Consider the following 16,547-nt stretch of genomic DNA (forward strand, 5'->3'; position numbering starts at 1 on the left):
ATTAATGACTCAACTTTAATCTTTTAAAGTGTGTTTGATTTGAATTAAAAAAAATAAAGAATTTGACATAACAATTTTTTTTATTGTATCATATTTAATTTTTAATTTAGAAACTAGTTAGATAACAAGACTAAACAACGAGTAAATGACTGAACATAAATAAGAATTCTTGATCCACACTAAACCATTAGACAATTGTTTGTCTCAATTGTCTCGAGTACAAACCACTAGAAATACTCAAATACTATTTTTATTTTCTACTAAAAATTTATTATTTATCTCTACTCTCTAACATCTTTATCATTATCTTCTCTCTCTCTATTGTCTCCTATCTCCGTCCCTCTATATTTTCTCCTATTTCTCTCAATCTCTTGACCCTAGTCTTTCTTTTTGGTCTCTTTCTCCCCTTAATTTTTTTCCTATTTCTCTCAATCTCTTGACCCTACTCTTTCTTTTTGGTCTCTTTCTCCCCTTAATGTCATCTTATCTGTCTCTATTCTCCCTTTTTTTTTTCTATGTCTTTTGGTACCATCAAACATAGCTATATGACAATTTAAAAAATTATTGTGTTTTTCAAAATGAATGTCTTTTAAAATTTTAATCGAACTTCAATTATTTATTTTAACTATATCATCTAATTAATATTATATACGCTATTTCCAAAACACAAGTTTGATTTTGGATTATGTTTATAAATATTCTTAGAACATTTGTTAAGGAAATAAAACATAATGTATTTAAATAAACAATTTTTTTATATTTGAAAACCCAAATTTTAATATAATTTTTTTTTCAATTTTTTAACACTGTCTTTTAGATACTTGTTATTTATAATAGTAAAAGTATGTCAATAATTAACAAGAATGTGTTGATAAAATGGAAATTCTTTTTTTTAATAAATTTTGAAGTACCATTACTTATGTAAAAACTTCAAACAACTCTTATTTTTGTTTTGGGACAATAAAGAAGACTAGTGCCAATTTCAATGTCAAAACACACATCAGCACACGTCTCCATATTCCTGCATTTATCGTATGTCGAATGTGGTCTGTAGAGTAGTGGCCACGCGGAACAGATTTACTTTGATTCTATTTAATCTAATTAATTAATTTTCCTTCGGTGAATTAAATGAAGAAAATTGATAAAAAAAATTAATTTTATATTTTGTAATTTAATTAATAATATATAAATAATTAATTAATTTAAATAATTTGATATTATAAAATTAAACGTTAAATTATTTAAAATAAGTCAAATTAATATCTTTTAATTTTAAAATATGAAGAAAAAAATTGCATATTTGTATATATATATATATTAACTTTTAAAATTAAAAATAATATTATGAACCAGTAAAATAGATTGATAAAAACTATAATTAAATGAGATAAATAAATAAAAAAATGACATCCCATGTCATCATAATAAATAAAAGTAAAAAATGCCTCTGTTTACGTCCGTTCACCTCCCTTAGCCCGCAGCCCACAGTTACAGCAAAAAAAAACAAAACGAAAGATTGAAAAAAAACAAAAAGCAGCTTCGCACCAAAAACATTCGCCCCAAGTTGGCTTTGGGTGGGTGCTTGCATCTATTAGAAAATTTGCACCGCACCACCGGCTATAAACAAAAACAACACTCTCCTCTTCCCTCCTTACCCATACCATACCATACCATACATATCAAATTAACAAGTCTTATAATCAAATCAATTAAATAAATATTAATAAAATATTATAAGAGTTTTCTTCTGGAATATACCCACTACCTGTATCAATCTCAATTTCACATATTTCACCAACCTTAGATCTACGCCCTTTTTAATTCTCATTTCTATCTCGTCGTTTCTATCTACCGGTTGCCGTTTACGTTTAGATCTCGTGATGTAAGATCATAACCTAATCTCTTTCTACGAAAACGGAACAACGAATCTTCCGATTTTATTGTTAGCGTTTTCTTCACTTCACAAACCAAAACAGATAGAAAGTGAGAGAAAACAAATAACAAATCGTTTTCATCTCTGAATCGGACTCTCCGATTGAACCAATTTCGTAACTGTAAAAAGTCCACGCACGCACGCGCTTCGCCGATGGATTTGGACGATTTCCGATCCATATTGGATACGGCGGGCGTTGACGTGTGGATGTTCATCGACACCGCAATATCCGTTGCTTCTCAAGATAACGCCGCCGAGTTAAAGCGCCGAAGAGACGGAATCGTCGAGCGTCTCTACGCTGCCACGACGTCTCCTCCGCTTTGCCAAAATTGCGACGGCGGTAACCGTCAAAACATCAACCAAATCAAGAAACAGAGCAGTCCGAGTCTAAGCCCCGAACGACAACAACATCAACGCCGCGGCGGTGCTTCCTCACCTCCAACGCCGCAATCTCTCGGAAACGATAACGACGATGACGAGGAATTAGATCCTTACGGCGGTTTGTTCGAAGATGAACAGAAGAAGATTCTAGAAATTAAAGAACTTCTAGAAGATCCTCGCCAGGTTTTGTTAAATGAATTATTAATGTTTTTATTTAATTATGAATTATGAATGCTTAATTTTATTTTTAACTTTTCATTTTGATTTTAATTTTCAGTCTGAAGATTCATTGTTGGAGTTACTGCAAAATCTGGCGGATATTGATATTACATTTCAAGAGTTGAAGGTGATTATTATTATATTTATGATTTCAAACGGTTATTTTCATGTGCGTGTTTATTTATTTATTTTTGTTGATAGTTTAATTTTTGATTCATGTAGGAGACTGATATAGGGAGGAACGTGAATCAGTTGCGGAAACATCCATCTAACGATGTTCGCAGATTGGTGAAGCTACTTGTCAAGTAATGGAAGAGACATGATTTTATTTTTGTTTGAAGAAATTAATGTGGTATTTTTTATGAGAATTGTGGTTTTAGTAGAGTTTTTGAATGCTGCTTTTGTTATTTGCAGGAAGTGGAAAGAAATTGTAGATGAGTGGGTGAGGCTGAATCCACAAGGAGGAAACAACACTCTCATGGGTAATCTTAATATTTGGGGATTTTTTTTGTCGAAGAGTTAAAAAATAGAAAGTAAAAGGGTTGGAATATTCGTGTGAAATTCGTTCATGGTAAATTAATAGTATTATTAAAACGTTTGCAGCTGATGGAGACTCTCCTCTTCAGAAAACCAACCAAAATGGGCATCATCATCAGGTCATAGAAATATTTTTATTCTATTTGCTTTTTGTTCCTTTGGAAAGTTAAAGGGTTGAAGTTTTGCATTTGGTTGCTAATGTTTATTTTAGTTTATTTGTTTTGCAGATTCCTGATTTTGCGTATTCTCCAAATCCACATAGTGAGAATAGCATCTAATTCAAATATTCTTGTTGATATTTTGTTTTGTTTGCAATTTGTTTGTTGATATGCTTTTTTGCTGACACAGACGGTAGCTCTGGTTCTGACCGTAACAACTCGGAAGCAGAACCAAAACCGAAACCAAAGCCAGTTCCTCGCAAAGAACCACCTCCAAAACTAAAACCATCACCCCCAGTTACTGCCCCTACTTCCACTCTTCAAAACGTACGGTTATGATTTAATTACCATTTTGGTTTCCTCAATGTGGTTGCTAAAACCATAGAGTGGAAATTTGTGTTTTGTCATGTCCCGAGTGTTATCAGATTACTGCATATTTGGTATCACAATGAGATTGTCAAAAAGCACGGTTGTTTACTTTGATTCTAGTAAATTCACTGTCATTGTGTAATACGAAAGATTGTCTAAAGAGATACTGACATAATGTTAAACGATTGCAGAGACAGAGAGAACAGAAAGAGAGCAATTTTGATGCGGAGAGGCTTGCTTCTGCAAGGAAACGGCTTCAAGCAAACTACAAAGAGGCTGAAAATGGTTGAATTTTTCTTTCTATAATTTTTCATTTTTATGCAATTTCTCTTTTATATCTAAAATAAAATAAAACTGACTTGTATTTTCGTGTGTTTTGTTTATTTATTTATAGCCAAAAAGCAAAGAACAATTCAGGTGATGGACATCCATGAGTTACCTAAGTCAAAATCCAAGAATGTTTTTTTTGCAAAGAACAAAGGTGGTGGCAGTTCTCAGGGAAGGCAGCACTGGTGATACATGTTCCGTTGTTGCCTTGTTGGTGCAATTTCAAGTGTAGAAAAGCAAGTTGGGGCTTGGTATAATGCAAGTCCTCAACCGCGTTCATTCCTCTGGATTTTCCACCCCACTATAAACCTATTTTTTTCTTGTGGTTTTTATTTACTTAAATTAATAATGACCGAAGAAAAAACTTTCCACAACATTGTCCTTTTTGAAAGAGGGCTTATCAAACTAGCTTTTGTTGGTTTGTTGAGGAGCACGTGGTTACAGGATAGGGATGGAATGGAACGGGGCAGTGGGGTTGATAAATGTTTTCAATTTGCTAATTACCTAATTTTATTTTTAGTTACACCCAAACAATTTATGTGAACAAATGATGGGATGTTTTTGCATCTTATTTTTATGAAAATTGAATTTACTACATAAACTGTTAAAAATATACGGAAATTCAGTTTATGTATAAGAATAATTTTTTTGGGTGTAACATGAAATAAAAGTATTATTTGCAAAATTGAAATACCAGTTAACGATTTCAAAATGGTATTTTAACTTTTATTTTTGATAGAAAACGCGGACAGTCAATAAATAATCAGTTTGACCATTTACTCGTGGCGGGAATTTATTGTTGCTATTGCAAATAATTACGGAGTAATAATATAATTGGGAAAGACGTTGTCTTGCTTAAGTCTTAAAAATGTGTATTTTTTTCCATAGACTCTCAGTATTTGAATTCGGTTCACTATTTTGTTAGTTTAGCCTTTTCATTAGATCTAAATTTGTCGGTCGAGTGTATGTTTTTTTATTCAGCTGCTCTTTGTATTTTTAATTTTCGGTGAATAAATATCCATGTTTTGGATCGAGATTTTTGTTGATTTTTTAAAAAATTGAAATTATTGAAAAAGTTAGACCATAAAAAAATTCAAAATTGATTAGTGAATGGATTTATTTTTGAATTATTAATTTATTTGACATTTGAATATTTCATTTTAGCAAGATGTTTTAGTGAAAGTTTTTTCAATAATTTTGAATAGGTAAATGAGTGATAAGTGATCGTCTAAAGCACCTATTGCTCTGTCTTTGTACTTGGGCAGGACAACTGAATTATAAGGGAGATCACACTGAAGGCTAACTGAATTGTTGGAGTGAATTTACTGTTCTTGAGTTATTTTGGGGATTGGAATGAATTGAATATTTGTAATTTAGTGAGCAACAAATGCGGAGTTAGAACTGAGAATAGTCCAATTTTTCCCAGTGATATTTTCGGGACAATTGACTTTAAAAGGTAGAATCATTGTTCACCATATATTTGGTACTCTCTTTTGGATTCAATTATTATAAGTAAAAAGGTTACAATTTTTATTAGACCCATAAATAACTAAATCTCATTTAGTAGTAAGATATTTTTTTTGGGATAAAAACGTGTCATTAAATAAGAAGCATTCTTTCAAATTATCAAGTGTATGTATTTATTTTTCTTTTAAATATATCATTTATTAATACTATTAATTTATCTTGAAATATAAAAAGGTAAATTAGACCTATTAAAATACAAAAGATATTTTATGAAAATCAATATATAAAAAAGAAAAATTAAATTTACTACATATTTTTGTAATATAAATTTAAAAAGTAATTGATGCTTCTAGAAATGGACAGTGGTAGTATTTAATGAGTGTGAAAGTATATATTTTTAGTTATAAATGGAATCAGGATGTAATTAATAGCAGTGTTAAACAACACATAATTAACTCATATCCCTAAATCTATTGAGGCTTCTTCGACTGTTGAATTTCGACTCATTACTCATTGCAATATGATTTGTAAGGATATGACCAAAGCAAATCCATAATACGCTCAAGGATGAGATGTCGAAAATCATTTTGCCCAATCAACATGGTTTAGTTGTTGGGAGGGAGGAGTACGATTCACAATACTATTATCTTTTAGGAAAGCATCCATACTATGCAATCTAACAAAGGTCATCAAATTCGATCTTGTCAAAGCTTATGATAAATTGGAATGGAGTTTTATTATAGAATTTCTTATCTTTTTTCACTGCCATCTCACATAATCAAGATTATTGTGGCTTTCATGTCATCCTCTAAAATGAACATTAATTGATACGATAGATCCTCTTTTTTTTCTCTTATTCGTCGATTCAAATAAGAGGATCTTCTGTCACTTTATCTTTTTATGGAAATGTTTATTCATTGTATTTTTTATGTCAAGAGGGATTATTCATAGAGACTTATTAGGTTAAACCGCAGTGGATCAACAATGTCTCATTTGATGTTTGATGATATTATTCATGTGCTTGAAGCTTATTGATCAGACTATCAAGAAAAAATATTTTGGATTTTATTAATATGCACTCTGGTCAAGAAGCAAGTCTTTCAAAGTCTTTCAAAATCTATGATTTTATTTTCTAATAACACTAATCAAATTATTGCAAATTCAATTAACAATATTTTTACTACTAATATTACAAATGATATTACTAAGTAGTTAGGTATTCCAATTATTATTGGTCGTAAAAACAAGAAATCATATTATTATTTTATTGTGCTTTAAGTTAAAATCAAAGTATCAATGTGAGAATCAAATATACTTTTTATGGGTGTTCGTTCAATCCTGCTCAAAGTTGTATTATGAGTGTTCTAAATTATGTGATGCAATCCATGTCATTTCAATATTCATCTTTGTTGAAGTTTAGTGTCTTTGTAGAGATTTTGTATGGAGTTATACATCCAATGCAATGAAATACCAATTAATCTAAGGAAGAAGACGGTCTTAGTTTTCGTATTTCGAGAAGTGTTAATATAAGATAAAAGTTGAATTGGGTTAACACAAAGTATTTGTACTCGAACACGTAACACGTGAAAATGGGAGATGTTAGACTTCATTCCCTTGTAAATTTTATAGGGTGTTAGTTTTAGAATAGATCTTATAAGGATTATATTCATCACATAACATGTGTTGCTTGTCGTGTCTGTCTAGAAATACTTAGAAAGGTTGGTTTCATTGAGCATCGACCTTGTTAGTTCTTCTAGAGACCTATTCTTCCTCTCCACTACTCTATTTTTTTGTGAAGTTCTCAATGAAGATAAAGTATATTTTATTCTTTTTTCATAAAAAAAAGCCTCATTTTAAAACTCAATGTGACCAATTCAAAAAGATGCAATTTTTAAACATTTTTCATTTTGAATAACCTTAGCAAGTTTGCTAAACCAATAACGTCATTTTTCATTTTTCATAATCACAAGTGCATAATAATTGTCACCAAAACCCATAGTTTGAGAATCCCAAAAAGATCAATGTGTAAAATTTGTAAATGTTGTTTTGAGGAAAACAACATTTTTTATTTAAAAAATGACTGAAACATTATTTCAGAATAAAAATAATTCTTCTTTGAAATAGATTTTTGACTTTATTGGTTTAGCATTTAAAGCAGTTCTGTCCTTTTTTAGAAAGTAGTCTTGACGTTTCTTCATTGATATTGGATGGTACATTCTCTGTCTTGAGTGTAGCTAGAGAAGTTTGGAGAGGAATTACAAGCTATTTCAGAGGAGATGCAGTTCTGCTGTTATTGTGCAGAAAATGGAGATTGATTAACGTTCTTGTTTGTCAGTTTGAACTTTCTTGAGCTTCAATAATCATTATGGAGTTCCCGTTTTAATCATTCTGGATTTCCTTTGCAATTGTCTTGTCATATGTTAAGATTGATCGAACTTTCTTGACATTTGATTTTTGGAGTTTGCAAACTGTCATGACTTTTGTCTGTCTTTGAGTCCTTTTATTTTTGAGATCGAATAGCCTTTTTGAGCTTAGATGAATCCTACTTGTTCTTTGCCATGTACTGATTAGATATGAACAAATTTCCAGGGCAGACTCTTTGTTAAAGAGGTAGAAAAAGTTTGATCAACATGCTGTGATGAACTTTTTTTAAGCTGGAGATCTTTCTCTGTTTTAATGTTCTTGTTGTTGTTTTCTTTGCTTTGCTTGATTCTGTTCTTAATTAAATTCACTCAAAAGCACAAGTTAAATTAACATAACATTTAGAATCATAATTAACACTCTTAATTAACTTTTTGTTTGTTTTCATCAAAACATTAAATTGAGATTTTGTCTCAACAATTTCTACCACAATAAAAACATTTAGGAAATGGACTACTAGATTTGTGGTCCATTATTAGAGAAGGACTGTGAATCACTTGGACATATTGTTGTCTTAGTCACAATGCATTACTAAGGCTTATTTACTGTCCATGACTAGAAAATACGCTGTTGAGGCAAAATCTCAAATAAATGTTTGGAAGTAAACAAATAATAAGTTAAATAAAGACTCTAATTATGATTCTAAATTATGTGTTAATTTAACATGTGTTTTTTAGTGTAATAATTCAAGTTAGGTACAAAGCAAATGCAAGAGAAGTTCAGTTTAAAGAAAAAGCTAAAAATGAACAAAATTGAACTAAGAACGTTATTGACATAATCTGAAAAACCAAGAACGTTCTCGACATTTCTGTCTTCTTCAACAAGCAAGATCAAATCAGTTTTTAATGCAAAGAAAACTCTTGCAAATCGCGAATGAATTTCCTGTTCATAAACTAGGAATGTACAACTCTCATATGAGCAAAAGAATCACTCAAAAGGATTAAAGGATCAAAGGCACAACTCAAAGCAAAAGTGTCAAATGATCATTATCCAACAGTGTAACATCAGTCTCCATATTGATAAACATTCTCCAACATGTTACACATGATCTTCAATAATAAATATCTTTCTCCTGAATGATTAACAACTATCTCCAGAATGATCAAGATCATTCTCCAAGCATGATGATATCAATCCATAATGATACAAACACTCTCCAGCTTACTGACCATCATTCTCCAGCTTGTTTTGCGCGATTAAAAAGACAGTCTTAATCTGAATCGATTAAGCACATCTCTGGGATGCTTGTATGCAATAAACAAAGGATCATCACAGTCACAGATGAAAAGCTACAGATCATACATGGTTAACACACAAGTAGAAATGCACAATGTTCAAAACAGTAACATTTAAAGTTCTAAAAGTCTGGTCTTTGGTCAAGTCTGACACATGACAACAGACACCTTTTCAATGGTCAAAATAGCTGCCATAATCCTCCTTGAAGCCTATAAAATAAACCCCAAGCTCAAGGAAAATGCAGAACTTCAAGTGCTAAGAAAATGCATCAATCACACACACTTACATACTTGAAAGCTTCTTATTTGGAAAAGAATCAGTTCTGAATTTATTTTCATATATCCAGATCATATTACTGAGTTCTTTTATCAAGAATCTATTCTCCAACACGAGTTGAGCATAGTTATATTCTACCAATATCTCTAAATCATTATTGTATAAACTCAAAATTATAAGGATTGTTTATAGTTTGAGTATTGTTGTAAAAATCCTTTTATGGTTAAAAAGTGAAATGTAAAATCTTCTCAAGATTGATAGGAGACTTGATTGAATCCTTTCTGGGTGGGAAAGAATTGATGTTACAGATCAAGGTTGATCTTGACAAAAATTGTGTAAAACGAAAAACGTTATCCGTTTGAACATTTAGTAGAAAATCTCACAGTTGTGAGGATTGAACGTAGCCCGAGTTGGATAAACTACGATATATCTTTGTGTGGTATGTCTTTCTTATCTCTATTTACTTTCAGTCATTTTGATTATCAAGTTAAATAGATAAAATAAAACTGTGATTTTAACTAACCAATAACGTTCTCCATTTTCTGTTTCCAAAACTAAGAACGTTCTCCGTTTTCCGTTTTCATAACCAAGATCATTCTTAAGTTATTTTCTTAAGACTTTAACATGAAATTTTAAATAGGTAAATTTACAATTCAAACTCGCTTCCTTATAAATTGACATTGCTACTTCAAACTCTAATTAGGCTCGTGATTCACTTGGATAGACCGTTGTCTTAGTCACATTGCATGATCATTAAGGCTTATTCATTGTTCGTGACTAGGGAAGGATTAGAGTATGCTCGAACAGCTTACGAGTCACTCTGACATATCATTGGCTTAGTCACAGTCAATGTTTAAGGCTTATTCAATGTCCATAACTAGGGAATGCTCGTGAGTCACTTGGATAAATTGTTGTCTTAGTCACAATGTTTGATTAAGGCTTATTCGTTGTCTATGACTAGGGAAGACCCGTAGTAGGCTCAGAAAGCTTGAGAGTCACTTGGACAGTTCATAGTCAACAACAAAGGCTTATTTGTGATCTATGACTAGGGAAAACTTGTGAGTCACTGGAACAAATCGATGTCTTATTTCATATTCTTGAGAAGTGTTAACACTTGAAAATATTGTTGTCTCAATCACACATTTCATTCGACAAAGTGGTGTTACTTTGTTGGTGCGCAACAACCACTCAATTGGTTTTGACATGATGATTGGATTCCTAGTAAGATCAAGCTAAGAGATATCGTTATTCGTTACCTCTATCACTCATATTTCTATAGTAAATTATTATTTCCCTTGCATATAGTTGGAATTGAAGTTTCTATTAATAAGGTATTTGTAATATTTGCTACAAATTGCAAGTATTTAGCCTTGGCTTATTGTAATGATAACTTTCCTATCTGGAAGTTCCCAAATGATGGGTTCTTCACTATAAAATCCGCTTATCCAGCCTTGTTTGACAAAGGTTACTATCTTAAATACTTCATCCATCTTTAAACAGAATGTTCATAGGACCTACATGACTAATAATGGTTTTAAGTTTGCTACTTTATTATGACCGTAGAGGGATTTATTTTCTTGCTCCATGGCCTTTTTGTAATTTCTCCATTCAATATTAAAGTATATGAAGATTAAAATATCTATATCAATTGAAGTGAGATTAAAAGTAGTAGTGGAATAATTATTTGAGTTATTTAATGTTCACCATTTCATGAAATATAAAAATTAAAGTTCTTATTTTAATTTTGATTTAATTAATGAATAATTTTTTTTTCAAATGTAATTAAAACAAACTAGATTTCAAATATACATATAAAAAAATCTAGTATGTTAAATTCAATAATGAGTTAGATATATGTTGACTGACTGTACTCAATTAGAAACTTACATGGATAGACTAGTTTAGTTTCAAAATCACTTTATTTTTTGAATTTTTCTAATAAATTTTCATATTTTCAAATGTTGAGGTGTCATTTCAATTTTAGACCGTTCAAAATAATGACACGAAATTTTCCAAAAATTAATTAATAAGATAATTATTATATAGTTTCTTAAAGTTGTTTTCTTACTGTAATATAATTTCATTAAATTTCTTTTTACTAAGCATTGATAAAAAAAATATTATCAAAAACACTATAAATGATATTGAAGACTAACATTATTATATAACTAGGGTGATATTGATATTATCAAAAACACTATAAATGATATTGAAGACTAACACTATAAATGATATAACTAGGGTGATATTGATTATATCAAAAACACTAAAAAAATATTATCAAAAACACTATAAATGATATTGGAGAATGATATTGAAGACTAACATTATTGAACACTATAAATGATTTATGTCCGTAATTGAGTGATGAGAATCCGTAACTTTACTACAATGAAATTCTAGGAGAACCCTTGTCGTGTTTACACCAAGAAATCTTCAGTTTTGTATCTTCGAGTCATCTATTTTCTTGAACCCATCTAATATCCCACCAATCAACTTGTCCTTGTCAGGTAAGTCCGAGTCAGCAACAAATGAATACTTTTGAGGTGTTTGCTTTTCTCTAAAGGTTCTTAAACTATTTTTGGAAATGGTACCCCGTGTTGAATCGGGGGATAAACTTAAGATATCAAGCAGAGAATTGCCATTGACATCAACATTATCGGATTTATTGACATTAGTCTCTCCTTCCTTGCTGCTATGCCAGGAATCCAAAGCTTGCCAAAAAGAACTGTCGTGCTCATCATATTTTGGCTTTCCTTGCTCGTGCTCTTCTGGTTGAGTTACACAAGAGCTATCCCCTTCAGATTCGGAAGAATCGTAATCAGAGATAACGGGTTCGTAGTTGGGATGATTCGGTGTATCCAGTTCAATGGCTTTCTGACTAAAGTATGATTCCTTATCATTCTGACTGGTGTTTTTAGCAGAAACAGGGCCTAATTCTTCCCAAGGAGATTCCATGTTATTCTCTTTTGGGGATGTATCAGATAATTCATTATCGGAGTTGAAGTCTTCATGACTATCATTGGTTGCTTGAGCTTTGAGGATTGAAGTTTCTGAGTTACAAACACCAAGCACAGAAGGATAAATATACGTAGATTCTAATTTAACTCCAGGCATTATCTGCATCAAGTATGCCAACTTTTGATAACCAAGCTTCTTGATATCAAGGTGATAGCCATATCTATTAAAAAATTGTTTTCGAAAAGAACCTATATTATATCCCTCTGGGTGCTGCTTCAATATCTCAGTTACCAGTTTCTGACAGTCTACTAATATATCATTTCTAGACATCTCAGTATATTTCGTTTCAGTGGCAGGTCTGGAAACTCTTGTTTGCTGAATACTCTGACATTGTTTCTCCACATCATGTTCAAACGAATTGTGCAAGTTAGTCTGTGAGATTCTACTTAGAAATAGAGATCTCAAACCAGTAGCACCATTAGACTTGCCGGACAGTGATCTCTTCTGAACTGATTGAGTTAGCCGGAAAGGAAATGCTTGTGAGGGGCTTTCGTTCAACCATTTTTTCTCAGCTATTAACAATTCCACCAATTGAAAGATATAATTTTCAGTGAGGGATTTAAGATCCATGGGTCCATGCTGCTGTAATTTATGAGCCAAATCCTCCCTGACACAAATAACATATGTCAAAATATTACTAAATTTTTAAAAAAGTAACTCAATAATGATCATCATAATATATGCGTTTGTATGATACAATTGATGTATTACACTTGAGATTCAGATTTGAACAAGGAAGGAATGATCACAGTAAACAGGGTAAAAAAAATTCAAAAGATCTATACAAAACTATCACACAAACCTGCTTTTAGACTGGGAAATAAGAAATGATCCTTTGGGGGTGAAAACAAAAGATTCCATGTCATTCCAAAAGGAACCACTAGAAAACAACTCAGGCTTTCCAGAATGACTGACGTTGTGGCGTGGTTCTGATGGCTTGAGCTCTTCAAGTTGACTAGCAGTCTGGTCCAGTTCAGATGATTTGGAATCCTCAAAATTACTAGTCACATTGTTCTGATGAGTTTCAGCAGCCTTTGCATTGCTTTTTGAAAACGGCCACCAACTTCTAATCCAGCTAAAGAAAGTTGGTCTTTTGCTGTGAGTTTCAGCACAACCATCAGGTCTTTTCTCAACCAGAGAGTCATCAGCTGCGGAAGAATCTGGACTATGACAAACTTCATCAACCTCCTTTCTAGATTGAATCTCAAGTATGCTCTTTGCTGTAGATTTTCCAGATTCACAATTTGTGATATCATTGTTTTCCAAGATTGTGTAATCAGTACCAGCAGAGGGCTTGCCTGAAGGGTTTTTTTTTTCAAGAGCTTTGGGACTTACATCCTCAGATCTAACAATGTCATCATCAGACAACATTTTAGATCCCATTTCAAAGGAACCCATCTCATTTTTGGAAACATCATTTTCATTTGGTGAGAGTTGACTCTCCGACAATTGTGCATTAGCCACATCTACAACCTTCTCACCACCCACAGATGATTTATGTGACACAAATTCCTTGATAGGTTTTCCTTGTGAAGGGATAGATTTTAATGATTTTGAATCATCACGATCGGTCTTTTCATGCAATGAGGAGATTAAGGGAGTCCTATGTGCATCCCTGTCAATGTTTTTGCCCTCGTTGTGTAGCTTTGGAGTTATTGTATAGCCACTCTCGTCATTCTCAACAGCAGATGCCGATGATGGTGCGGTACTTCTCTCAAAGGCTTCAGGGGGCTCTGAGGTGACCAAATGCACACAAAAACTACCATGTCCTAAATGCTTGAGTTGTACATGTGGTATTGATAATAGTAAGCGGGAAAAGCTTTTATATCCAAACATGCTTTTACCTAAAGACACATCACATTTTGTCAACTCTGTGCGAAGATCTGAAATGGCTATGCCATTTGGATGTGAACTCAATATATGCCTAACTCGCCTCATAAATGATTTTGGAATTCCACCGGGAGAAGGCTCGTGGATCTCCACATTTGATGAAGATGTAGACTGATCAGCAGATGAGAAGGGGTCTTCAAGAGGCACTTTCGAGTTTCCATACCAAGAACCAAACGGACCATCAGGAGGGTGATTGAAATGTTTTCCAGTAAGATCTTCTCCCTTGAGCAATGAAGGCCACTGCCACATTATAGTTGCAGCACTGCGGAGAACATCAGGAGCCTTACCTGGAATTGCAAGCAAGATGTTGTAGTTATTCATTCTTAACCGGTGTAATATGCCAGCAAAGTCTCTATCACCAGATATCAGAAAGAGATGTGCAGGTGGAGGATTTTGGGAAACCCAATACAAAAGATCAACAAGAAGAGATCTATCAGCACTGTTCTTTCCACCTGCAACAAAGTACTCAAAGACATTACAATTTTGAAAAGATAAAGATGTAGATGAATGAAACATTTCAGAAAGTCCTGAAGATATATATATGCATGATACTAAGATTATTAGTTGTAAACCATTTTCCGTGATTTATTAGCTGCACCACCATCTCAAATATGAAATGGCATGCAACTGCTGTTCACATAAAAAAAGAGGATAAATTTCACTTCACTCCATCCAAGGTTTTACTCAAACTTCAGACAGTGCAAGAATTACTAAATCCTCTCCATATATGCACACAAATTGTTCATAGCACACGTTTCAGCCAAAAGAAACATTGCAAATCATATAGTTTTTGCCAAAACTGGGGAGGTCGTAAAAGATGCATTTAGACTTGATTTCTTAAACATGCTAGTACGAGAAATTGAGTGCACTATCCATGGTGCATGTAATAGTCTTTCTAAAAGAAAATGATCAAAGGTGTGGCAATTTTTTTTTTCTATTCACCAAAAGAATGAATTGTCCTTTTTATTTACCAAACTTTCAAAAGCTTCAATGTTTTCAAAAAACATATACGATGTTAAAACATTGATTCAACTCATATACACGTTCAGTTAGTCAATCATAACTGTCACGTCAATAAAACATTTAATTTAAGTAGAACTATTTGTAAAAGTCACATTTATGATAAGTTGTGAATTGTGATCAAATAAAAATAAAACTTTTACATTAGTTGCCAATAAAAATAAAACTTATAACATTAGTGATCAAATGTAAGGAATTAAGGGCCTGTTCGTTGCAGATATTAAACAAAGTGGTTTTGGTATTCCATAATTTAGAGATTTTTAACAAAATAAGATGCTGATTATTTATATTTGTCCGTCGTAGTAAAAATCACTATTTAAAAAAATCCAATTGTACAAAATGATTTTTTTTTAAACTAATAAACACAGCTTATCATTTTAAGACGTTTATTGGATTATTTTCAGTTTTTCATTTTAATAAAAAAAACTGCTATAAAAGACTTTCAAAAAGTCTTTTTTTTTAATGATTATTTTACTAAAAAAACCAATAACAAATGCACCCTAAACATGGTATTGGTACGGACCATAAATCTTATAATCTAGGTTTCAAATTATAATAAAACTAACAAATTAAGAAAACAATAAGAGAAGGAATTGGAAGGAACCGTTGGGAATGTGAGTGAGATGAATCCCAGTGAAAGCAAGTGCTTCTTGATTAGCCCTAGAAAGCTGCAAAACATCGCCAAAAGCCGTAATATGAAGGGGACCTTTAATTCCGTTAGCTCTAACGGCGTCGGTTATTGCAGGTGCAACTTTGGTAACGTTAACGCCTGCAGGCACGTTGCAGTTCTCGAAATCCCACCACACCGAAACCCTAACATTGCGTGACTCTTCGTCGAGACGCTTCCAGTGAGAGTACGGAGTTGGAGAAGATGAGAATTCGCAAAGTTGAAACCGAAAAAGAAGCGTGCGAGGTTGCGATGATGAACAATGGGAATAAGTGAAAAACAAAAGGTTCTTTCGGAGAAAAGTTCTCATCGTTGGAAGACTCAAGATCTGCGTGGAGTAAAATAAAATGGAAAACGGAAGGGTTTATGAGTTGGGAGGAAGAAAACTAAAACCCTTGCATTTTTCACTCCGAATTTGGGGGTTTAGTACGAAAAACTTGTTGGGCTTAAAGATTTGGGCTCACCACACATTTCAGAAAGTTGGCTTTTGTACCCTCGTTTAAAAATTTTATTTTTAAATATTCAAACTATATTCGATAAAACTGTAAAAATTTAAAAGAATTTTTTTATCGGAAATTTCATTAGGAATGAAATTTCCCGTAGTTATAAATGAAAAAATGTTATT

General features: G+C 32.3%; 2 protein-coding genes across 2 annotated transcripts; one reads left to right on the forward strand and one right to left on the reverse strand.

The window, feature by feature from the left end:
- Nucleotides 1-1,501: 1,501 nt before the first annotated feature.
- On the forward strand, nt 1,502-4,958 carry LOC101500455 (probable mediator of RNA polymerase II transcription subunit 26c). The gene is made up of 9 exons (XM_004502835.4): nt 1,502-2,497; nt 2,592-2,660; nt 2,756-2,838; nt 2,948-3,015; nt 3,137-3,189; nt 3,298-3,331; nt 3,419-3,555; nt 3,789-3,882; nt 3,992-4,958. The coding sequence occupies exons 1-9, from the start codon at nt 2,087-2,089 to the stop codon at nt 4,111-4,113; spliced, it is 1,071 nt and encodes a 356-aa protein (XP_004502892.1). The 5' UTR covers nt 1,502-2,086; the 3' UTR covers nt 4,114-4,958.
- Nucleotides 4,959-11,599: 6,641 nt separating this feature from the next.
- LOC101500766 (uncharacterized) lies at nt 11,600-16,331 on the reverse strand. Its single transcript, XM_004502836.4, has 3 exons — nt 15,860-16,331; nt 13,148-14,687; nt 11,600-12,952 (listed from the first exon to the last, which is right to left on the reverse strand). Exons 1-3 carry the CDS (start codon nt 16,230-16,232, stop codon nt 11,761-11,763), a joined length of 3,105 nt encoding a protein of 1,034 aa, XP_004502893.1. The 5' UTR covers nt 16,233-16,331; the 3' UTR covers nt 11,600-11,760.
- Between the last annotated feature and the right edge of the window lie 216 nt (nt 16,332-16,547).

The sequence above is a fragment of the Cicer arietinum genome, chromosome 5 (assembly GCF_000331145.2).
Source record: "Cicer arietinum cultivar CDC Frontier isolate Library 1 chromosome 5, Cicar.CDCFrontier_v2.0, whole genome shotgun sequence".
Taxonomy (NCBI): domain Eukaryota; kingdom Viridiplantae; phylum Streptophyta; class Magnoliopsida; order Fabales; family Fabaceae; genus Cicer; species Cicer arietinum.

Coding starts and splice junctions, on each gene's coding strand:
- LOC101500455 (XM_004502835.4), top strand. CDS start 2,087: ATGGATTTGGACGATTTCCGATCCATATTGGATACGGCGGGCGTTGAC. Junction 2,839..2,947: donor TTGGTGAAGCTACTTGTCAA/GTAATGGAAGAG, acceptor TGTTATTTGCAG/GAAGTGGAAAGAAATTGTAG. Junction 3,556..3,788: donor CTACTTCCACTCTTCAAAAC/GTACGGTTATGA, acceptor AAACGATTGCAG/AGACAGAGAGAACAGAAAGA.
- LOC101500766 (XM_004502836.4), bottom strand. CDS start 16,232: ATGAGAACTTTTCTCCGAAAGAACCTTTTGTTTTTCACTTATTCCCAT. Junction 14,688..15,859: donor TCTCACTCACATTCCCAACG/GTTCCTTCCAAT, acceptor ACTTTGTTGCAG/GTGGAAAGAACAGTGCTGAT. Junction 12,953..13,147: donor ATTTCCCAGTCTAAAAGCAG/GTTTGTGTGATA, acceptor TATTTGTGTCAG/GGAGGATTTGGCTCATAAAT.